General features: G+C 42.1%; 2 protein-coding genes across 2 annotated transcripts in view; one reads left to right on the forward strand and one right to left on the reverse strand.

Moving 5' to 3' along the window:
- Nucleotides 1-8,940, reverse strand: part of LOC310702417 (uncharacterized protein) — a gene marked incomplete at its 5' end in the record, with an annotated part of 62,752 nt that extends 53,812 nt beyond the window's left edge. The window contains one exon of the mRNA XM_083493895.1: nucleotides 8,068-8,940. Coding sequence (XP_083350021.1) covers nucleotides 8,260-8,940 — 681 coding nt within the window. The 3' untranslated portion in view covers nucleotides 8,068-8,259. The remainder of the gene's footprint in view (nucleotides 1-8,067) is intronic.
- The window catches only part of HPCAL1 (hippocalcin like 1), a 76,522-nt gene that overhangs the window by 5,235 nt on the left and 46,014 nt on the right, over nucleotides 1-25,273 (forward strand). The gene's annotated exons all lie outside the window — the stretch shown is intronic.

The following is a 25,273-nucleotide window of genomic DNA, read 5'->3' on the forward strand; positions in this document are numbered from 1 at the left end:
CAAAAATGGGCACCTTCCCAGTCAATAGAGGCAGGGTAGGAAACCTGTGGTTATTCAAATTTTGCTGGATTAAAACTCCATTCATCACTGACCATTGACCGTCCTGGCTGGGGGCTAATGGGAGTTGGGACATTTGAAACTTCCTTACAAATGAATTGTACTGAGGAAAACACATTCTCCCCCATGTTGTAACTTCAAATGACTATGATGGTGTTGGGGACCATTCTGGTTGACCAACAGACTCTCCAGTCATAGAACCACTATCATGTGACTTTTAAACACACAAGAGTATGAGTAACCAAATTTACTTGACCACTCAGTTCTAACTGCTTCACTCCAGTTATAATATACTTTATTTTAATTAAAGTAGCTTTAAGAAATAACGCTAGGGTTCTATGCACATGTTCCTCAGTTACTCTACGTGGCTTTCCAAACCACTTGAGCAGCGACCCTTTTTCTCTGTCATATTGGAAATAATACATAAGTACCGTATTTTTCACTCTATAAGACACACTTTCCCCCTCCTAAAAAGTAAGGGGAAATGTGTGTGTGTCTTATGGAGCAAATGCAGGCAGGAGGCTCTGCTCAGCGCTCCCTTTAAAGAGCCACATGGAGCATGTGTGGGGCTCTTCAGGGCTTTCCCCATAGGATGTAAAAGGGCTGCCCTTCTCCCTCCTCGGGGAAAAGCCCCCAAGAGCCGCACACAGACTCCGCACGCTCTTTAAAGGGAGTGCAGCTCTTGGGGGGGGGGCCTTAGCTGCACGCAGCCTCTCCCGGGCAAGGGGAGCCTTCATCCCCTGCCCGGGAGAGGCTGCGCGCGGCTATCCCATAAGCCAGGACAGCAAGCGGGATCGCTGCTCAGCGATCCCCCTTGCTGTCCTGGCTTATGGGATTCAGAATGGTTTTTTTTCTTGTTTTCCTCTTCCAAAAACTAGGTGTGTCTTATGGTCTGGTGCGTCTTATAGAGCGAAAAATACGGTAGCTCAAAAGGCAAATGTATACAAGCAACAGAAGACTTTGCAGGAATCTGAGTTCTGAATAACTCTGGGCCAAATTTAAAAATAAATAAATACTGGGGGAAAATATTTATTTCAGAAAACCAGGACACAAATTAAAGCATAGTTGAAAGTTTGAAACACAAACACACACACACACACACACACATTCCTGCAGTTTCACACTGTCCTATTTTAGACATCAAAGGCTGGAAAATAAGGCAGACAAATACACAAGTTTGCAACATTCTTCCTTGGCTCACGATAAAAAGATCAGGGATTTGCCTTTGCTTTTCAAACTTAAGAGCTTTGGAAGTACATTCATCTGATGGGTGTAAAAAAAGCAACAATATTGACCAAAGCAGGAGCTGTGCATACCTCTGTGCTTAAGATAAAATGAGATTATAGGGGCTTCTTTAATTGTTGTGGTCTTGCATCCTAATTGGAGTCTAGCCATCCACAAGAAATTGTTTGACAGTCTTCCTAATCACAACAAGTTACATCTTATTTACACAAATTAGATAGGAGATTAGGTAGGAAAAAGGTGCCGCCACTCTAATGGGCAGGAAGGCATACCACTCTATTTCGTAAGAGGGAGGAAATCTTCCACTGTGGCCTTAAAGTGGTTTCATAATCAATATAAATATTTTAAAGTAGTAGAAGTGCATGCTGCAATTGTTTGCTGATAAAGAATTCAAATTAAAGCCAAATGCGTTGTGTACCAAGTGCAACATCCCTAGTTGCCAGAGCAACACACTGTAGTGTACTTTGTGAGTTGAAAAAAATTAGAACCAATAAGCCAAGAAAGTTTGGGGAGAGGCACTTTTAATGGCGTATCCTATCTGTAGAACATCTGGGGCCTGGTTAGCCTTGAACTTCAGTCTTCCGTGTAAATATACAGCAAGCAGGCCAGAACATGAATTGGATTAGTCTTCAAGATGGCAGTAGGTTTGCTTAATGCAGTATAATACCAACATGTTTAGATATTCAATGTGTGTGTGAAAACTTCTGGGAGTGACTGATAGGAATTTTAACAGTAAGTTGAAATGTTGTGTGCAAAGAATAATCTGAGATTCAGTAGAAAAGTTGAAAAAATGGGAGACTTCTGTATCTAACGGTCAAAATGCACAGCAGACTCCTAAGTAATAGTCCACGCCACACCAACAGTGAACGAACCAAACCACATGGAACACAAAATGCCTCAGACTTTAGTAGCAATCCAAACACCTAGATTTTAAGACTGTCAGTCATATTTTCTAGTAGTTCTGTATATCAGTGCATACACTGTTGCAAGCACATCCTTTAAACGGGGGGTGGGGAGCCGTATTATGAGCAGACCTGAATCAGATTCTCTTCACACATTACTCAGAGCTGTGAGGCCATGTGGTTGCTCATCTCCCTCTTACCCATTACATGTTGAGTAATTTCTGAACTGAGGAGCATTTTCTATTCCTGTAGGCTCACTGTGTGGTTTAGGGCCCTGTTTGAGGATTCTAAATATTTCACTGACAGAAAAAGCTTCTTCTTCAGAAGCTATCCTTCAGCCCTGGAGGGGATATTGAGGAGCTGTGCAACCTCAGGGGCAGAACTAAATGTCCAGACTTATTGCCCCTTATGTGTTGCCCGTTCACTCAAATAACACACCAGGAGGGCTCTTGCACTGAGTCCAATGTGTAGGCAACAGCATGGGAACCAAGAGAAAGGGAAATCTTGCTGGGAGGGGAGATTACCTGTATGATACACAGGGCCAGCCCACTATTGGGTAGAGTGAGGCAGCTGAGAATAGAGGAGAGAGACGTGAATGTTCCACGCATAGCCTGGCCTGCACCTGATGCCATAAGATGTAGTAGATGTCTCTCTCCCATTAGCTGTGCTCTCTGCATCAAGGCAAGGCCTGACTCGGGTGTTGGGACAAGGTTCCTTGCTGGAGGCAAGGTAGGGTTCAGGCTGTGCTCTGGGGAAGCGAGGAACAAACTGAAACTGAACCCTGATACTAAGCGGTAGAAGTAACAGTAGCAGCAGTCACCTATTTGTTGGCAGCATTTATGCTGCAAGCTGCTGCTCTGTATATGAGGGACCCAGCCTTCTCCTACTGCAGGTCTTCCTGGGTTGCCTTAAGGTTCTCCGTTGGAGTCCTCTGAGTCCAGAGGATGGCAGTGCCACACCTCCATACCAGTGGGACACTCGCCGCACAGGTTCATCCAATGGTTTGGCGCTGCATGCCCTCCCAGTTCCAGGGTCACGACACCATTACCAGCATTGAAATAAGATTTATCTGCCAGGCTGGTCAGATTCTGCACATGGAACTGGGTGGTGGGCTGCACCATTTCACCCTTTGCCTCAGCAGGCAAAATTTATTGGGCTGTCCCTGATTAAATTTAGCACACATTACAACAGGCTTCAGTTTTCATCTCGGCGGTGGTGCTTCTGCATTTGTATTGAATATAATGGGACATACGACCAGAGGAGGCTCTTGCAGTTTCAATACACTGCTTCAGTGTTAAACTTGAGCAGTGGGAAGCAATGCCTGTGAACAGGAAGGAGTACATGGGACGAAGCGTTGCACAACCACCTTCTGTTTGGGGTGTGCCACCCATACTGCCCTGACAGTTTTGCTGGGCTGCTATATAGACGGAGAGGTGGCATGTGTGAGTTGCATCAGATCTGCATGTCAGGTCCTGCTGAACCCTCTGCAAATGAGCTGTAATGTTTGATCTCTTCTAAGAAACAAACAAAAAACAAAACAAAAACCCTTTGCTGCAAGCAATCTTGGCAGCTAGATTTCTGTCAAAAGAACAGATACTATTTTTCTTTTCTTTTTTAGTCAGAGATCTAGGGAATGGCCAGGATAAGGAAATGCATTTTGCCGAGGTCATTCATTTTCGGCATGTACTATATTGCATAAACTCCATTTGGAGTTTTTGGTTGAGAATATGGGCAGAGGCAGGGAGAGCATCTTCTTGAGCCACAAATCAGGTGTGTGGGTGGGTGGAAAGCAAAGTCAGCCTGGCTTTCCATGATTTTTAAGTTCATTTTGGGTATGAGCATTCATTCTGCTTTACCCCCTTTATTTCAGTTTAACATAAGTGTGTTAAATATAATTCCTTTGCTAACTGTTCACATGTGTGAGAGAACCCCAGTTGGTTTCCAGCTGCTATCTGCAATCAGTCTTAACTTTACTCAGCTGGCTATGTTGTTGTTGTTATTTTGTTCTTTTAAGTAACCTTTCTGTAATAGTGTATTATTAGAATTTGCTTCTGCATGTTGTTGTTGGCCTTGCATTTTATATCTCTGCACGGTAAAAAGCAGCTGTTTCCGCTTGGTCTCCTTTGGAGGTTCAGTTCACTGTCTTGTGTATGTTTGAGGGATACTCACCATTTCACCCTCTTGTTCATTGCATCTTCTCTGGCCTTCTTCTGTAGCTACATCGTGGCAGCCTATCCCATCCACATAATCCCAGCTGATCAGTGTAGTCTACCTGAAGCCTTTGTCATTACAGCTTTCCATGCCTCCCAGGACTCTTAAGATGTGCACTAAATTCACCGTAGGTTACAGAATGATTTGGAATGTGAGTGTATAGTAGAGCAGTCTTCAACCTTTTTATACCCAGGACCACCCAGTTTTAACCCAAAACTGTTTGGTTTTAACCTAGACATGCGTGGGGGGCATTCTGAAACTTTTCCCATACAGTATATTTGCATTGTTGCAGCGCTCCTGTTGCAACCCACCTTAGATCAGGCCATGGCTTAGCAGTGTATCCTGACCTACCAGTTGAAGACCAGTGAACTAATATATATAAAAAATTGCAATATGTTAAATCTATGAATGCACACCCACTTTCCCCACTGAGGATTCCATAGCGTTACAAAACCTTGCCGTGACACAGACAGCACAGAATAGAAAGAGCAGTGAAAGATGGATGGGAAATTGAGAGGAGCAGCCTCCTAGAACTCTGCTTGCACTGCAATCCCATGATATTTACTCATAAGTAAGACTTGCTGGGTATAGTGGAGCTTTCCGACAGATAAATGTGAATAGGATTACAGCTCTGATAGATAAATAGGAAACAAAATGTGACATTCATCATTTTCACTTCTCCCATTCTAATTTTCTGCAGTTGGAGCTTCTGCATGCATTTTCAAAAAAATGAGGCGATGGAACATGAGCATATGTTTTCCTAAAAGCCACAAATTATTTGTAGTGTATACAGTTTCTGGGTTTGTGTGTAATGAAGATAATTAAGCAATAGCACCCCTTTCTGGCACCCCCTTCTCTGATGGTGATAAAGCTGTTAAAGAGTGTGAATGGAAGGAGCACAAAAATCAACTGCCTTGCAAAACAGTCCATGTTGAACTGCTGAAAATGAGTGGATTGAGAACTATGGACTTGGTATGCTGTGACTTCAGCATAATGGCCCCCACATACCCACGATGTTGAACAAAACACTCATTATAATGATATGGGCTCTCTTTGCTGCTACCTCCTAAATGTGTAGGCATGTAAAATCTTATAAATGTCTACACTAGATGATTTACTTGTTGAAACAGTATTTTCTGAGCACTGTAGCCAAGAGCTAACTGCTTGGCCGTCTTCCACATGATATTCTTGCAGAGAAGCTGGTAAAATTTGGTCTGGGTGTGGTAACTGGTAGGTGTATTTGTAGCTTCTTCCTTTTTAACATGCAAGATGTACTTGCATGTAATCGTGAGGGATGCATCCTTCTAGGCCAGTGATGGCCAAACTTGGCCCCCCGGCTGTTTTGGGACTCCTGTTCCTATCATCCCTGACCACTGGTCCTGTTATCTAGGGATGATGGGAGTTGTAGTCCCAAAACAGCTGGAGGGCCAAGTTTGACCATCACTGTTCTAGGCGGTTCAGGCAATTGCAACTCACATTTATGTATGTGAGTTCTGTGTTCGCACAGAAGTATTTGCTAGGGGGAAGGGACAAATCTCGGTGTGGTTTGCATTCAGTCACTGGCCTCTCTGGGTAGGGCTGGGAAAAACCTTTGTCTGAAATCCCGGAGAGAGCTTCCAGTCGCTGTAAGCAATACTAAGGTAGAAAGACTACTGGTCTGACTTGGCTTAAGGGAAAGTTTCCTATGTTCCAAATATTGTTGGGGGAAATGTGGCTGATAGGCCCATGTGTTTCCACAGCATATAAATTTTATTGTCGTGTGTAAAATGGCCCCATGGTTCAGTATCAGATTCATTTTCACCCCTTGTGCTATGCGGTCTTCTGCCTAGAACTGCAATATGATGTTTATTTCAAGCATTTCTCCTTATTTTTGCGTCTGTTCCTTATTCCAGAATGGCATCAGACATGTCTGTTCAAACTAAATTTGAAATCGTCAATTTCATAGGGCAGCCTGAATTTTGGATAGGCGGCGAAGGGTAGGGTTGTGCAAAGTTCTTACTGGTTAAGCTGAAAACATAGCAATGGAAGCTGTTGAAATATTTAGTCTTTCTTGTTTTAAAGTTAGTTTCAGCCGCAACCTTAAGGGTCATGCTACTTGGCATCCTGGAACAGAAACTGTCCCAGTGGCCTGGAACATTTTACAGCAGCTGAGTTAAGTGACGTGTAAATATTTCAGCATGTGAAAAGTTGGAAGGCTACTCCTGACCCAGTTAATGGCTGTTTCAGAAAAGTTCTTGGAATTGGCAGGCTGTTGCCGTCGATCCTCTGCCTCTTAGAGGCAAGCGCCATGTAAAATGGGATTTGCTCCTAATTAATAGTGGTTGCTTGGGATGAAAGCATTTTTAGTGCAGAAGCCAGAAAAGAAAACGTGGATGGAAAGGCGTGTGGGAATGTTTTCCCAAAAGAAAAAAGGCAGAGTCAGAAGAAAGCCAGAATCATTGTTTGGGGTGTCAATATTCATTTATTATAATCTGACTTTGAAGACAGTACAAATGCTACTGTATTGCCAAGTAATAGTGAATTAAGTCAGACCTCAAGGAGGAAGAGTAAACTGTTTTTTATTTCCATGTAATAGGAAAATTGTGGTACCAGAAGGTAATGAAATGTATTTATGCTTTAAATTAGGAACTAATTAATTCCTCCTTCCCTGGCCTTGGAGAAAAAAATTGTTTTTCCTCAGAGTGATTAAAAAAAACACCCTGGACAACCATGACCTGCTTATTCACCTTATTCCAGCTCAGTACATTCGGTTGCAATAGAACAGGTATGGCTAACCTGTGCCCTCCCAAGTGCTTGTGGCCTACTCCCCGCCATCATTCCTGACCATCAGCCATATTGTCTGGGGCCGATGGGAGCTGGAGCACCTGTGAGGCTGCAGGTTTCCCCATCCCTTCCATAGAACTCTGTGGAGACTTTCTGGGACAGATGCAGTCCCTGCAATCCCTTTCCCCTCCTTGTTCCCTTGTTTGGGATTTACTGCACATACAGAGAAGAGAGGACTCCATTTCTGAAGTTTTTGACGTGGCAACCCTAAGCATTGTGCTTCTACCTCTTGCCATGCTTCATATATTACTCCCAACTTGGATAAAAAGTATAATCCATGTATGGAAAGCCTGCATGTGTTCTGCAGTGTAGATTTTGTATGGGAAGTGGCTTTTGCAATGCTAGTACTGACCAGCTATTGCATTCTGATTGAAAACTGTTTTGTTGCATGCCTTGGTAACAGTACATTTGGTTTTGCTTATTTCTCTTCTCTGCCCCATCCCATTTCATCTTCCATTTATTTTCTCATTCAACCTGCTTTTCTTCAGTGATGGACAAGTACCTTCCGCCGTCAAAAATATCAGTTTTTGGAATTGGCTTGAGTATTTTAAAATGAAGACCTATTATTTCAGAGCCTCTTTGAAATTTCATGGCCCTGTTTCTCCTGATTGATAGCAAGGCCTGATTGATGAAAGGACGTGGCCCCATCAACCCAGTGCTTCTTCAGAGGGGCTGCACCGCTCTTTCATTCCCTTTAAACTTCCATGGCACTGAGGACAGCAGAGTCTCGCAATAAGGAGGGCTGACCCAGAGCCTCCATTATGTCCTAGAATGCTGCTGCTGCTGCTGCTGAAGCAGCATCCCAAGTGTTAGGACCCCTTGGAAGCATAACACTGGGCAACAATTTTTTACTTTTTGAATGTTGTCTAGATTTCTACAACTGATTTAGGGTATTTTTGCACTGCTGAATCAGGAAATGGCATCCGTTTCTCTCCATCAGGTCAGGTTTACTGTAAACTGAATGGTGGGCATTGATAAAGGTAAGTACACGTAAATTGCATGTTGCTTCACCATTTTTCAAACTTCAGGGCTTGAACTTCCGTTTCTTGGAACTCCTGGAATGCTCAGCGGCAGGGAGGTCTCTCTTCAGAGTCCAACAGTAGTCAGCCATCATGACTGCGTCCCAGCGACCCTGATACCTGGTCTCCATCTCTTTCATGTCCTGATGGAATCTCTCCCGCTGCTCGTCACTCATTGCACCCAGGTTCTCAGGAAACCGGTCCATATGTGAAAATAGGTAGTGCATCTTGACGCTCATGTTGCAGCCCAGGTTTCTGAAAGCAGTCAGCATGTTGTTGACAAGTTCTGCGTGGTTTCTGGCCTTATTGTTGCCAAGAAAGTTCTTCACTACCAGAACAAATGCCTTCCATGCTTCCAGTTCCACTTCGTTCATTGAGTTTCTGAACTCTGGATCTCTGATGAGCTGACTGATCTGAGGACCGTCAAAGATGCCAGCTTTCAACTTCTCCATGGTCAATCCTGGAAAAGCCTGGCACAAGTAAGTGAAGCAGTCACCATCCTTGTCCAGAGCCTTGGTGAACTGCTTGATTAAGCCAAGCTTGATGTGCAGTGGTGGGAAGAGTATTCTGTCTCTGTCCACCAGAGCGTCGTTGATGACGTTCCTTTCTTTGCAAGGCACCAATTCCTCCTGCACAGGCCAGTCCGTCTTCGTGTAATGCTGAGCACAGTCCCTACTATCCCACATGCACAGAAAACATGGGTACTTGATGAAGCCAGACTGTTGTCCCAACAAAAAGTTCACCATCTTCAGGTCAACACAAATAAACCACTTATGCTGATCATAACCAATTTTCTCCAGTACATACTTCACCGCTTCATAGTTCTCCTTCAGTGTACTCGACTGAGCCAGGGGTATAGAGGCAAACTGGTTGCCGCTGTGTAGCAGAACACATTTCAGTGATCGCTTGTGGCTGTCAATGAACAGTCTCCAATCTTTGGGTTTGTACTGTGGCACTCCAAGCTTGAGCAGAAGCTGCGCAATATCTGCACAGTACACCAAGTCCTTCTCTTCCGAGAAAAAACAGAGGTACTCTTGATGCCTGTTGCGGAAGAAGCTGGTGTCAGAGAGGAGGTTTTTTTCCTTCAATCTGGATGCCAACAGTTCGGCAGAGTCCTTTGACAAGCTGAGGTCGTGAACTAGATCATTCAACTCCTTTTGGGAAAATGGATGTGTAGCATCATCTTCAAGAACCACTTCTTCTTCTTCATGTCCTTCAGCACTGGAGGCATCTTCGTCACTAATGTCAGGAAGTTCTCCGAAGATAGGCACTGGAATTTCATCACAATGAGCTACAGGACGACGTGCTGATTGAAGATCAGGATACTTCGTGGGGCAGCTGCCCCATTAACTTAGTTTTGATCCCCCAACTTTATGCTTTGCCGCACCAATTTATGGAAGATTTCGAGGTTTTATGACTTCAAACTGATCCCTTTTCGACATAATCACCCAGAACTATCGGACCTGAATACTTCTTGTCATTAAAATAATCATTTCCAATCAAAACAATTATTCGACATGGCATTTTACCCCCACCAAGTTCTTCTAAAGTGCTCCACACAAGCATACATGTGAACAAAAACGTAAAAAAGTGACATGTGGCCATAGCTCAAAAAACTTGACCTGATTGAGCAAAACCAATGTGATTTTTGCATTCAGCGCATCAGATTCGTCCTAAATCAACTGAAAAAACTCAGACAACAAATTTGTTGTTGACCAGTGTAATGAATTATATATTGTTTTAAATTTTGCTGTTTTCTGTAACCCTGCCCTGGGACCATTTGGCAAAGGGAGGATAGTAAGCATAACTTATATATAAAATAAAAGGCACCCTAACTTCTTTCCCAAAGGGCAAAGGAATACAAAAAAAAAAAAGGACAGCTGTAGATTATACCTTAAAGGCTTATTATGATGAGCTTCTCAAAACAAATAACTCACTGCTTGGATCAGCCCCAATGTGGTTGGATTTAATAGAGCCAAATAAAGCTGTTCAGCCAAATAAACTGGCCTGAAGGGTGTAGCACAAAGGGTTTTGGCTCTTATGCACTCAGGTTTGGCCAGAAGGCTGGTGCAATGTGATATTACAAATGCGGAATGAGAGTGCTATAGAAAGGTCAAGTCTTATATAGGCAAAAGCTGTGGGAACTTCCTCTAACAGAACTAGCTGTTTCTAGCTCCTTTTGTCTTTGTTTAGGTTTTTTTTTTTTTAAAAGATGTGCCTATAGCAGCTGCTGAACCTGCCACAGAGTAGGACGGGGCATGCAGTCTGCTCTTCACTGAGCAATCCTGACGACATCTTAAAACACACACACACACACACACACACACACACACACACACACACGGTGTAATAATTTTATCAATTTCTTGGCTTTTCAGACCTCCCATCGTCACCCCTGTCGGCTTTTGGTTTCCACAACAGTCTTAGAAGTTCAATTGTGAACATGAAATGCATGTTCCAACTACTTGTCGGAAGGAGTTGAGAGAAAGAATTCTCACAGTGGAAGATTTGGGGCGCCTTTATGAACTGGTGCCCAAACCATTCCCTGAAACATTTTCTGCTTTGGAGCGGAAAAATAGCAGTAGAGGCAGAGTTGCCCATTTGTACCATACACAAACCCTTCCTAGACAGTAGGGCGGTGTTTCCCAAACTTGAGTCTCCAGCTGTTTCTGGACTACAGTTCCCATCATTCTTGACCACTGGTCCTGCTAACTAGGGATGTTGGCAGTTGTAGTCCAAAAACAGCCAGAGACCCAAGTTTGGGGAACACTGCAGTAGAGGATCCACCTAACTGTGGAAGACCTGGTTTACAAATCCTCAAACATATTACAAATACACTTTCCTCCCTAAAAATTTCACTTGACGCTCTAAAACCTTTAGTAATGCTGTGTCTCCTTAGTACACCATCAGTGATACAGATATTGTGTGGATAGCATTCTGCTGCTGCTTCCTCAGTCTCTTCCTTCTACGAAATGCCCCCAGTAATCACACAGACCATGCTGACACCATATTGTCCTTTTCTGCAATTTCAGCCAGGACCCTCTGACCACTGACCTACATGTCTGTAGTTTCCAGATCGCAGGCCTATAGCTATGAGCTAAGGGAGTGTCCATTAAGTGGCCTATCAGCACTTGACCTTTGGGATTTTCCTGTCTCGAATATAAGCTGATAGGTTGGACTGTAAACCAGTAAGGCCTGCAACAGCTTCCTTATAACTGTAGCAACTGATCATTAGCAGGCCACATAAAGTAACAGCCAGGCTTCAGCTACAGGTAATGATTTCGCCTCTCATTTTTGTCAACAATATCACATTCGTAACATTCATTGTCATGCAGCTGCTGAGATTATTCCCACCCATCTCTGCAGGTTCAAGGTCCAGAGAGAACAAGAGTTCACAGAAATAGTTGATCCACTTGAAATACGCCAAACTGCACCTGCATTTCTATAGGATACTACTATCTTACAGTCGTACAAATTTAATGAAGAGAATTCTGTGATGAAATCAAGATTGTAGAGTACAGCGCCATTAATTGCAAAATCATTACAGTTAGCACTGTGGAGTACTTTAATATATGTTTATAAATGCATGCATACTGTACTGTTATACTGCAGGTGAATAACATGGCACAAACATTTTCTAAAATCTTCTTCTGTTCAGCAGTTCTCATCTGAAATGTTCTCTCTGGTTATTTTTAAATCTGTCGCTTTCCAGATGTTCCAAGCTATGAAATGGCTGGTTTTTTATGACTTTCCTATTCATGTTAACAGAAATTCATTTAGACCTTTCAATCTAATTTTCAAATGTTATTTAATTGAGATTCTACTTGGAAAATTTTATGGTAGCCGATTAATTTCCTACTTTCCATCAATTTCTTCCTCCCCACAAAGCTGTTATTACATTTTATCTGCTGAAGAAATAACTGTGGCAGTTAGGTTCCTGGGCAACTGGAAGTGCAGTTGATTGGGAAATGATAAACTTCCTGAGTAATTAATGTGCATAGATATAATTGTGTTAACCTTATTGGAAACGCTTTAACATTAAAAAATGGAAAATCAAATTATTGGGCACAGTTCTATTGTATGCTGCCTATTTACTCTCCCCCATCGGCCCCCTTTCTTCCTTGGTAGTTGATCTATTTATTTAACAGAATTTGAATATTGCTTAAATAAAACCTCTGAACGGTTCGTGAGGAGCTACAGTATGCTGCCAACTGCCAACTAACAAATATATTGTAGCCTTAGTAGAGAAAGAAGGAAAATAATAAATCTCACGTGTTGAAGGATGTGACTAAATGAAATGTAACGCAGCATTACAACATTGAAGAAAGTGGTTTGAGGGAAGTATCAAGTTCAGTATATTCTACTCGGTGTAGTAAGTGGCTTATACTTTTATATTTTATGTAAATCTCTTAGAAGTTTTGGTGATTAAGGGGTATAGAAACATCATTAAATGCAAAAGTGGAGGGTTACCATAAAATATATTGAATCAGTTTTCACATAGTAAAACAGGCACAGAAAGGTTATTGGTAGTTACTGCTAAATATTTAGAGACCAACGAGAAAAGCTGGTAGGAAATGAGGTGTTTTTTTGTTAGTGGTAATATTAGCATAGGTTTACTCCTTCTGTCGCTCTGCTTGACATATGAATATATGAAGTGGGCTTACTCCAAGTCAGACTGTTGGTTCAGCAAGCCCCAGCGTTCTACTCTGACAGCAGCTCTCTGAGGTCTCATTCAGAGAGATCTTCCCCTGCACTGTTCCCTGAGATGCTAGGGATTGTACCTGCATTTATATATGCAATGCTTGTGCTCTACATCATGGAGCTAAGCGCCCAAGAAGAGCAGAAAGAGGTACAAGCACCTGTTTCCCCGATGAACATGTTTGAAGACTATGAAATCTATGTAATGCATTCCATTGGCCGAGTTTGCTGACCATGGTGGTATTGCACAATGTTAGAACCATGCCAGTTAATGTATATGCAAGTTCAAGTTACCTGGAGGGCTCCTCATTCGCAAGGAGTTTACATTCTAAACAACAGGAAAACAAGAGGGGTTGGGAGGAAGAGATGGACAGGGGCAGGAAAACGTGTGCAAATTCCATTACAGTGGTGCCCTGCAAGACGAATGCCTCGCAAGACGAAAAACTCGCTAGACGAAAGGGTTTTCCGTTTTTGCGTTGCTTCGCTAGACAAATTTCCCTATGGGCTTGCTTCGCAAGACGAAAACGTCTTGCGCTTTTTTTTAAAGCCGCTTGAAGAGGCGCAGTTGCGACGGACCGTGCTTCGCAAGACGAAAAACATCGCAAGACGAAAAGACTCGCGGAACGAATTCTTTTCGTCTTGCGAGGCACCACTGTACATGTAGTTGAAACCTGTCCCGAAAGATAAGCCAAAGGTCACACAAAAAATGTGGTTTTGAGGAGGAATTTGAAGGAAGCGGGAGAGGTTGACAGAGTTTCTTCATCCTGAATCTCCTGAATATTTCGTCTTGCTGTGATGATGAATTCAGCAGCACAGAATTTTATTACATAATGCAAGGTTGAGGAACCCATGGCCTTGTAGGCGCTGGACTCAAATTCCCATCAGCGCTTGCTAGCATGACCAGTGGTCAGGGATGCTGCTGCAGCCAAGCAACATCTAGAATGCATCAGGTTCCCCCCCTCCTCTTGTGGGGTAAGATCGGTTCCATGGTAAACAACAAGTCAGCCTACCCTTCTGGAGCATAAGAAAACTGTATCTGATGTCAGAGCATGTCTATTTAAAATGCTGCTGTGGAATGTCTGATTATACAATTCAACAGTCATGAGTTATGCAGTGAATAAAGCTTGCCTAAATCCACATGTCTGTCTTAAAGGATTTGTTGCTGTTTCTTATGGGAGTAGTTCCATAAAGCTGTGTAATCTTATGAATGCACTCTTCAAAGAGAGCTCCAATAAATCCTTGGGCCATACTTCCAAATAAATGTTTGCCGCAGGATTTTTGTAATTGGTAAACATTTTAATAACGTGCTTATTTAAAAATGGATGGTTTTTCCTAAGTATGTAATGTTAATTTTAGATTAGGGGCTAAATGACCTGTACAAGAAATCTTTTCACTGGGTGGCTGTAACACATTGAGCATAAAAGGGCCGTTACGTGCTAACCTTTTCTTCTTCATAAAGCATCTGTTAGTAGTGTTGACTCAAGTTATCTTACAGTAGCTTAAAGAAGCAATCCTCCCCTTCTAACTTGAAGGGCTTCCTGCCCAAGTTCATGAAGCTAAACGTGGATAAGCATCAATATGGCCTCCACTGCTTTACTTCAACGCACTTAAATTTGAGCCTGACCAAGCAGGAATGTTGCTGGTACTTCTCTTTGAAGCCACCCCTCTTTTCCTTGTAGCTGCATGTTATATGAACTTGTCAAAGATGGGGGAGGTTCTGTGTTTTTATAGCAGTATTTGGACGGTACAGTTGAAAGCCAAGGCTTGTTTAATTTTTATCAATGTTTGATTGACCATTGATTTGCAGTATTTTATTATTGTTCGCTAAGAAGACGCCATAATGTCTTATTAGCAAAAATCGAAAGCTAGAGGCAAAATAAAATTGCAAATGGCTGTGCACTAAAACAAAAAACAGTTAAGCTCCACAATCCCAGCGTGATCACTGTAAAAATAACAGTGCCAACAAATGTCCTCAAAGTTGCAGCAATAAAATCAACAATTAAATGCCTGAGAGAAGATATTGGTGCTGGTGCTGAGATGGTGGCAAAGATGGGGCCAAGAAGGCCTCTTTGGGAAAAACTTTCCACATCCAAGGATCCCCTTCTTGTGTCCTCAAGTGCGACACTTCTGCTGGAGGGCACATTTTTGCAGGAAGGGTCTTAGTCTAATTATTAAACTTTCTGTGTAGTAGACTAGCTTTTGATATTTTCTTAGAGTCTCTGCATCCTGGAGCATTTGCAGCCTGGAGACAGTTAATGAATCATTTTCAGAAGCTTTGGTTTAAAATTCATTAACACTGTACTTTTGCTTTCGAAGAGCAAACAGACTTGAAATGAGGTATATTAGATGGGATATTTAATAACAAGATTTGGTGTTGCTGAAATACCGTGTGAATCATACTATTGTCTGTCTTTCTTTAAGCATGTGCACACACAGAGAGAAACATAAAGTAGTCACATGCCTGATACCTTTTAGATTTCCTCTTCTACACAACTGTCAAAAACTACAGAAAAATTACTCCTTTGTTATGGGAATATTGTATATTCCAAAGGTGCCATGGTAGACTCTGTACCCAAGCCTTAATAGCCGGTTTATCTTACTGGAAGTCAGTGAAATACTAACACTACCCTTTTCAAGAAGTTTTGTTTTCCTATGGCATCTGCTCTGGAGAAATAACAAGCTGTTTCAATCCCATGCAAATTGGTACTGTCATTTGATGTTAAATAATCATTTTAAAGGAACAAATTATATCACTTGCATTATTTGTTGCTGTTGGAAAGACTGCGTTTTCTTGATTTTGTGTGCCTGCCCCATGATGAATTAGTTAAAATTGTATTGCGTTTGTACACATGAGATGTGTGTTGTGCCTTCATATCCCCCTGATTTCAAGAACAATATACTTAATTCATTGATATTGATATCTAAAGTGAAATGTTTACCTTCCCACCACAGTGGTATGTATTTATCTGCTTGAACTAGTATGCTTTCAAACTGCTAGGCTGGGACAGAGCAACGGGAGCGCACCCTGTCACACGTGGAGTCGAACTGCCAACCTTCTGATCGGCAAGCCCAAGAGGCTGAGTGGTTTAGACTAAGGTTACTAGACGTCCTCATTTCCCAGGGACAGTCACCGGGTTTACAAATCAGTCCCCTGACAAAATCCATTGAAGTTGAAAAGTGTCTCCGGATTCATTGAAAAAAATCTGGTAACCTTAGTTTACACCACAGTGCCACCCGTGTCCCTATTGATGTCTATGTCCATGGAGGTGGGTTTAAAATACCAGAATTTATTTAATTCCCCGGCAGTAAAGTGTGTTAATAGGACACACTTTTCTGTGAAGGTTGTTATTGTTCTGTTGTATTTATTCTGTGTACAGTATTTGATTTTAAATGGTTGGCATGTTGTTTGGTATTTTTTATATTTGTGTTGCTTTGAGGCATGTTATGTAGAAAGCAGTCACTAAATGCAATTAATAATAATTGGGGTGGGGGGGTCAGTGAAACTGACAGGTGCACTGCTGTAACGTAACATGAATATGGCTTGTTAATTATTAGGTTATAGGAATTTTTAGCAAACCTATTTGTTTTGTTTATACTATTCATGTTTACACAGTCACGCCTGACAAATTGTTTTGTAGTGTCCTAGATTATTGCATTTTAAAATAATACATAATGAAGCTTTTGTGGCTAAGAGATTTCTTCCCTACATAGTTTTCTTTGCGGATTTTCTTTGTGTAGCTGGCTGCAAACAAGAAGTGCAATTAGAGTGTGCCCTTTGGGTATTTGTAATGTGTTTCAGGGAAGCACTTTGTAGTGTCATTCATTCAGGTAGCACATAATAATGTTCAGCCATTGCAATAAGCACGTAATGTGAAATGGTATGAGTAGATTGGAGAGAGGGGAATTTGAGGGGACCAGAACAAGCAGCATAAAGTAATGATAAAAACTGACAAGGGTTTAAAAAAAAGTCTACAACATTTCAGTTGTCACTGTGATGAGAAATAAGTCTCAAGATGGATTTTAAGCTGCTCTGCAGGTTTACGCTTGGCTCTTGAAATAGTTTGTATTTGAGACTACTGCTAACAGGGTAGATGAGGAGGCTGACAAGCAAAAACTAAAGTAAGTACTAGAAATAAAAGAAATAACTTGGAAACTTGGGGTATGTGAACAAAGTTGAAGGCTTGGAAAAGAGAAGAGAGTTTGTTTGTTTTTTCAAAAACCCTGAATAATTTTCATACATGGGAAATTGGACTGGCCAGGTTGAAGAAAGAGAAAGTCATTATAATGAGAGCAGTGTCTTACAAGTAACAAATGGTTGAAGAAACCCAAGGCCTGTTGTTTAAATGTGAGATAGATTGTGTAATAATCTGAACAGTGTGAGATCCTCTGCATCAAAACAAGATTCTGTTTTGAACCAAGTGACTTCTTCTGGGTGTAGATAGTTTAGTTTGTCAGAGATAAAGTGCTTAGGTGGGCACCATGTCTGTGAACATTGTAGAGCCCAACTTAAGTAAGGCATTGGGTGTGGGGAATGCTGCACAGGTAAGATCTCTGCTGCCTTGGAACCAGGTATCTTGAGCTACTTGTGACTTCACATTGCCTAAACTTCCTATAGAATTTTATATAGCAATGGAAAAGGGGGTGTAAAGTATGACAGACCATTGCACTGTCATTTAATGACTCCTTGGAGGCTACAGGATTTTAGGTACCGTATTTTTCGCTCTATAGGACACACTTTTCCCCTCCAAAAATGAAGGGGAAATGTGTGTGCGTCCTATGGAGCGACTGCAGGCTTTCGCTGAAGCCTGGAGAGCGAGAGGGGTCGGTGCGCACCGACCCCTCTCGCTCTCCAGGTTTCAGGAAGCTATCCACAAGCCTTCGGAGCGCGGCGGGAGTGCTTGAGGATAGCAGCCTGAAGCCTGGGAAGCGCTGCGCAGCGCGCCCTAGGCTTCGGGCAGATATCCGCAAGCCTTGGGAGCTGGGCGGGAATTCCCGCCGGGCTCCCAAGACTTGCGGATAGCAGCCTGCATCCCGAAGCAGCACTTCTCCCCACCGCCAGCCCCACAAGCTCGGGGGACAGTGGGGAGGTGGAGCGCTGCCTTCCCGCTGTTCCCCGACCTTGTTTGGAGGCTGGCGGTGGGGAAAGCATTGCTTCTCCCCACCACCAGCCCCACAAGCTCGAGAGAAAGCGGGGAGGCGGAGCGCCGCCTTCCCGCTGTTCCCCGACCTGGTCTTTGGGGCTGGCGGTGGGGGAGAGCAGCACTCCCCCCCCCGCCAGCCCCAAAGAGCAGGTCGAAAGGAACCCAAAGCCTCCAGAGCCCAGCGGGAACTCCCGCTGTGCCCCAGAGGCTTCGGGTGAACGCACCTTGAATGCACAGAACGCACCTTGTTTAGAGGGGGAGAACAAGAAAAAAAGGTTCCCCCCCCCCTGTTCTCCCCCTCCTATGGTCCGGTGCGCCATGATCCAGTTCTGTTCCAGAAGTGCCTCCTCATACTTTGAGCCTTTGGCCCCTGGGGAGTGGATGCTGGGCATCCTTCACAGAAGTTTATAATGTTTCTGCTGTGAAATCGTAAATGCTACCACAAACAGTTAAATGAACTCTGCTTTGTGAATACAGGGGAAGTTTTATCTATCAACACACCCAAAATATTGGCCAGCACCCATCTTCAGTGAGGGATGTCTGTCCCACAGGGGCTTATGTTGTAACAGGGAAGTATGGTGAGGAAAGACCATGATGATGTGTCTTTATTGCTATTCTACAGGATGATTTCTAGCTTTAATTTTAGCTTTTATACATATATATGTTTGGGGTCCTCAAGTGCATGCATAATGGCTGTTTCATCACATTGCTGCATTAGGAATTGTGGCATAGAGTCATAGAATTGCAAAGTTGAAAGGGACCCTGAGGGTCATCTCATTTAACCCCTGCTATGCAGGAATTGGCAGTTAGGGCATTTTTCTTTTATGTGCACTTTTTGTTATTTTCTTTTATGTGCACTTTTTATTATTTAGCATTACCTGGCATTTTCAAAAAGGTAAAATTAAAATTCTTTGCTTTTCCGAAAGGAGTTTATGTGTTTCTTCATCAGACATAGACTTACCAGGATATTGTCCAGTCACAAAAATAATAGCAGATCTGCATTTCTCACACCCAAAAACATATTTTTAAAGACCCCCTCCTCCCTGAAGAAATTTGTAAAAATTAAATTTCACACACCCCCCATAACACTCCCTACTGGAGTATTTAAGCTGACTCACTGCAGCAAAGTTTGGAAGCCTGTGCGTTTCACACAACTCTACTGTCGCAATTCTTGTTTGCTGCTCTACCTGTCTGCGTATCATTTATGCACCAGTTTCAGTGGTGGGTTTATGCCTGTAGAGCATTTTCAGTGTTTATTATTAGTGAATGCTGCTAACAGTACTTCTTAAAATAGGGCTAATATAGCAACTAAATGTAGACCTCTGAAGACTTGAGAGAGTCTCCTTTCCACTTAACCCCAGTTACTCAAAGTTAGTTGCAAAAGAAAACATTGGACCATTCCACTTGCTAGAAATGCATGTCTGGTCTTTTCCCAGGTGGAAGCAATTCCATAGCTGCAAGTTTAGGAACGTGTATTTTAAGAAGGGGCTCCTGGCACATTATGGAGATGGCAGCAAGCCATAGAGTAGATAGCAGTTTCTTAAGTCCTATAGGTTCTGAGCTATTCAGGGTGTCTGTAGAGCAAAACTTGCACTTTCTCCAGCAGCCTTAGTCTTTCTGGATCTCATGCATACCATACAATAAAGTGTAGCTGATGCTCCAGTGCATTTATTATATTCAAACTTCCTGGAACGAACAGTCACGACCAGTTCCATTGTGATTTTTCAGCCCCTCTGAGGTTTCAAAATAAAGTAATATAGTGGATAAATAGAGCAATTTGTACATGTTTTAATTGCAGCATCTTTTATATTGGTAGTTTTGTATTTACCCAGCTTGCTTTTTCGTGTGTGTTTAAATGTTGCATCTTTTTATAGGCAATTTTGTACTTACCCAGATTGCTTTATTGTACTCCATAATTTTATTGACTTTTTCTGGTCTCCAAAGTTAATTGTGCAATAAATATATCACAAATTGCTTTGGAAAGTCTCCGAGTTTCAAAAAGCAGTTTTCCATGTGAGAGGGGGAACTACTGTTTCAGAATGTAGCCCAAAGTTCCCTTGTAGGCACAGAAATACTTGCGGGATTCTCAGGATCATTGTCATTACAAGGTTTATAAATATACTAAACAGAGCATTTATTGTGCTCACAATGTATTTTGGGTTCTCTCATTTCTCTCCAACCCCCCCCCTTTTAAAAGACATGATTTCATATAACCTGAACATTTCTGAGGAAATTTTACATCTCTTGGACACTGGTGTTTTTCAGGAGATGTTTACAAGCAAAGGTGACAACTAAGGCTTTGGGATCTTTTAATCAACATATTTGTGTATATAGAAGGTTTCTATCTTCGTACCATTATCCTAAACTTGTCTACTTGAAAGCAGTTCCCATTGCTCCTCATGGGAATAGTTTAAAATAAAAATGAAGGCTGTTTAGAACATAAACTTCTGGTTGTTCACTCTTGTTATAAATGCTCTAAGTTTGGCTAAAACCAAATATATGGGATTGCCTTTTGCCATATACTGAACATTTTCAAAATTGAGTGTATGAGAAGGAAGAAAAGGATGAACTCTGTCCTCCTACAGGCCTGTGCTGCTGTTTCACTGCTATTACAATGCTCATCCTTTAATAGCATGGGATTACACCGTATTATCATCTTCAGATTGACTCAGGTGGCACTATTTTTATTTAATCTGTATTAAGGTATCGCTGGGCATCTTTGGTCTTGCAGTGTAGTGGTAATGCGATTTGCTATTTTTATAAAAGTGAACATGGCTGAATAAATCCAGCCACTACCAAGAACTGAGAAGATTATAGGCATGAATTTAGGGCTTTCAGTTTCTTTCTGTTGGTGAGAAGTTGCACTCTTTTATTTTTGTTTACAATTAAAACACTGATGGACGGTCTCAGAACAGTCTAACCCAGGGGTCAGCAAACTTTTTCGGCCAATCCACTCTACCTTGGAACTTGTGGGGGGCTGGACTAGATTTTTTTGGGGGGGGGATGGACAAATTCCTATGCCCCACAAATAATCCAGAGATGCATTTTAAATAAAAGGACACATTCTACTCATGTCAAAACAACAGACAGGCACCATAAATCACCCAGAGGTGCATTTTAAATAAAAGGACACATTCTACTCATGTCAAAACACGCTGATTCCCGGACCGTCCACTGACCAGATTGAAAAGACAATTGGGCCGGATCTGGCCCCCAGGCCTTAGTTTGCCTGCCAATGGTCTAATCCAGCCTTTCTCAACCTTTGGGTCCCCAGATCCAACTCGTTGGACTACAACTCCCATCACCTCTAGCTAGCAAGGCCAGAGCTCAGGGATGATGGGAGTTGTAGTCCAACGACATCTGGGGACCCACAGGTTGAGAACTGCTAGATCCCTTTATGAAATTGTGGTGCAACATTTCCTCCTACCGGAAGTGAAAACTCCTTAAGATACCCAAACATGTGTATATAATTTTTGAAATGCATGAAAATGAAAATTTTCTTACCATTGCATAGATATAAATGCATGGTTTTTAGGCAGTGCAAAACTGCTTAACATCCATTGCAAGTATTCATTTATTTGCATTAGGTAAAGAGAGGTAAGTACTGTGCATGTCTTTGCAGCATGACAGCCTTAACTGACCTCTTGAACTGTATCCTTTAAGTATAGGTTTGCATTGTGTTCAATGTTCCATCCGTCTTTATTTCTTGCTTAAATGAACTCTGAGCAAGAAAAAAGGATAATGTAAACCCTCTGGTTATAAGACCCCAAGGACTTTCCTACATGGATATCTTTTTCAGTGTATTAAAGTTTAAATTGTATGTACCCAAGATTGAAATGGATCTAAATAATCCATTTCACCCAAGAGAAATTGCAGTTGATCCACTTTATCACCTTGCTCGTGAATGAAATGTTTTGAGCCCACATTTAATTTCCAAGTTCTTATAGAAAATCCAAGGGGGGTTTCTTCAAACTGGGTTTTATGTCTGCTTCCGCTACTGTTTATTTGTAAGCCGCCTTTCCACCAAAGAGACCCCCAAGGCAGTTCACAAAGGATAAACACACACAATGAAATACAAACGATACAGATTATGAAAAATTCAAATTAAGCTTCCTAAACTGTGGAACCACCCCTTCACTGAGCCTTCTCTTGGCTTGTTATAATTGAACGGTTTGTACAAGGGCCTAAAACAAAGATTGTGGATGGACAAGGTGCAGCAATTGAAACTCAAGCAGTTCTAATAGAATGATGCCATTGACATCCAGTTCGATGCTACTTAATAATTATAATAAAAAAATAATAATAATAAAGGAGAAGCAAGCCATTATAAATAAGCACAGCATCCAAGTCAGAATGGATTTTAACAATTTTATCCAGGTGTCCTAAAATGGAATGGAATCTGATGTCTGGCTGCCCCCAGTCCTACACTAAAATTTGCACTGAATTCTGGCCCAAATGTTTATCATTCACAATAACTGAAGCTTGATGACATAGCATCACTCATCAGGCTACGGTGAAGAGGTATTTTCTGGAACAAATTGGTGTCTTGAGTTTTGCTTTTGTTTGTCCTCTTTCCTCGTTCCTTTTCCCTTGTGTGTTGTGGTTTTTAGATTGTAAGCCTGTGGGTAAGGAGTGGCTTGTTTTTATCTAACGTGAGCTGCTCTGAGACCCCTTTTGGCTGAAGACTAGGGTACGAATTCTGTCAGTAAGTAAATGTCTATCCTTAAGGAAGGCATAAATATAACAATGCTGCCTTTCTCCCATGGTACTAATGAAAGGGTCCTGGACCTGAGTTGATCCATGCTAGAGAGATTTCAACAACTTGATGCATATTTTTAAAAGTCTCTTCCAGCTTAAGTGGAAGCAGTATTTCATTAACAATTCAAAGGATGCTTGCACATTTGTTGCTAGTTTTACTGAGCTATGCTCTGCCAAGTTGTCTGCCTTTGCACCTGCCGGTTCATGGGGTGCTCAGTGCTCATCTGGTGTGTGATAGTGGGAACAGCAGTGCCAACTGGATTTTAAGTTGCTCTCATAATTTATTCATTTTGTCTGTTAATGCTGCTCAACCACCCCAGTTAAGATTGCTTTATGTTTGTGTTATTAAGTAAAAATGCTGCTTTGGCCAGTTTATTCCCCCCCTTCCCCATATTTTAAGTGTGGCGGAATAGTTAATTCACAAAGGAAACTCGGCTTTGAGAATTCTAATGAGAACTGAGTTGCTTTCAGCCAATCACCTTGCAAGTGTTTGGGTTCCATTGTTCTTTAACAGCATTTAAGAAATGAAATGCACACTTGGTAAAACCAGGGGATAGTTTTTGATAGTATACCTGAGAAGGGCCCATAGCTCATTAGAACATCTGCTTTGCACACAGAATGTCTCTGACTCATCCCGTATATATCCAGGTAGGGCTGGGGAAAACTCCATCTGAAACCCTGACAAGTCATTACCATTCAGTGTAGACAATGCTGAGCTAGATGAACCAATAACTTCACTCTATTAAGACAGCTTCCTGTGTTCCTATGCTTTCATGTTCAGCAATGGCTTAGGAATGGGTGGAGATTCATGCTTCATTTTGCTAGGTAATAGACAGGGAATATGGATTAGAGAAGGGGCGTTGTTGAGTGTCATGGACTAGCTGGGCACAGAGGAATGGTGGGAGGCACCAGCTAGGCAACCTCCAAAGGAAGAAGGCCCAGAGCCCGGGAATTAGTGGTGGGACAATGCTGAGTAGTCTGAGGGAGAAGGAGGAGAAGCCGAGGAGGAGGAGGTGGCAGAAGCTGAGGAGGTAACAGGGTTTAGTGAGGAGGGAGAGTCTATGGAACAGAAGTCCAGAAGCAGGAGAGGAGAGAGGCCAAGAGGCAGGGATGAGTCAGGCTGGTGAGGGTGTCTTCCCCTGCTGTCGTGACAAACTCCCCTCCACCCTGGTCTCCCAGGACCATGAGATGTATGAAGAGAGAGTAGCAGAGATTGACACGTTGGCATAGTCTCAGATTGCTTGAGAAGGAGATTTAGGCAACTCTGGGAAGGCAGGGATCTTCAGCCTCTACAACTATCTCATAGAGATTTTAGAGTAGGTTATATTGAAGATAGTGTAATGCTTCTGATAATGATTTTTGTCAGTGGTTCTTTCTCCTCTCTCCAAGTGATAAATGGAAAAGTACATTAGTATTGCAGCACTTGAATGAACACATGACAGGATTCATCCCAGTTATATGCCAACTATCTCACAAGCATTCTTCCAGTAATGCCCTATCGAAGCTTCATTTCAAAGAATTTTTAGTCAATAAGTAAAACGGCAATAGAACAATCATTTAATTCCTCTACCACTGATGATTACCGGAAGGAACCACATTATAAGGAATGCCCCATGTGCAAGTTATGCTGGAATACAAATAATCCAGCTATGGGAACTTCCTCCTGCTACTCAGCACCCATTTCACAACGTGGGATTTGGATCATGCAAACGTTGCTCATGTAGACAACTTGGGGTGATACTCTTGATCTGCTGGTCAAGAAGAAATACTAAATATTATTTAAAAAAATAAAAAGACAGTTCTCTTTCTTAGCTCAGTAGACTCAGTCCTCCAAGACTCCTGAATTTCGCAGGAGTTGGAGCTATTGAACCTACAACTCTTGTGGGAGTTCGCTTTGAAGTGTTTGAAGTTTCGTGGCCTGGGGCCTTGAGCATGTTTCAAAGTCTTGTAGATAGGCTGATCAAATTCATAAAGTCTTGATAAATTGATAAGATTTGGTTGCCTTCTGAAACCCCTGGATGATGAAGGCAGTAATAAAATATCTTATAACATTCCTTCCTTCCTTCCATCCATCCTTTCTTTTTTGCATTGATATTCTCTTCTCTGACCTTCAAACAATGTTCCCAAGACCATCTCACTTGGAAGAGATGGGGAAATGTAATGTCCTGTCCTACTTTTGGGGGGGGGGAGGGAATCCTCCCAGTCACATGCCAATCTTTCGGTCTGCATAAAAGATCTGTAGATTTACATATAAATTCTGTGAATTAAGAAAACCTATTTATTTAGTAAATCTGCTTTTAATTATAAGGGAGAACACTGTATTAAGTCCTGATTTCCGTCTCACAATCTGAAGAATTTCTGCTTAAGCTTTGCTCTGGTTCCCATACATTTTTAAACCTTTGTCTGTGCAGTGGCGGGGGGC

Source organism: Podarcis liolepis (genome assembly GCF_965112155.1).
Source record: "Podarcis liolepis genome assembly, chromosome: 3".
In the NCBI taxonomy this organism is placed as follows: Eukaryota; Metazoa; Chordata; class Lepidosauria; order Squamata; family Lacertidae; genus Podarcis; species Podarcis liolepis.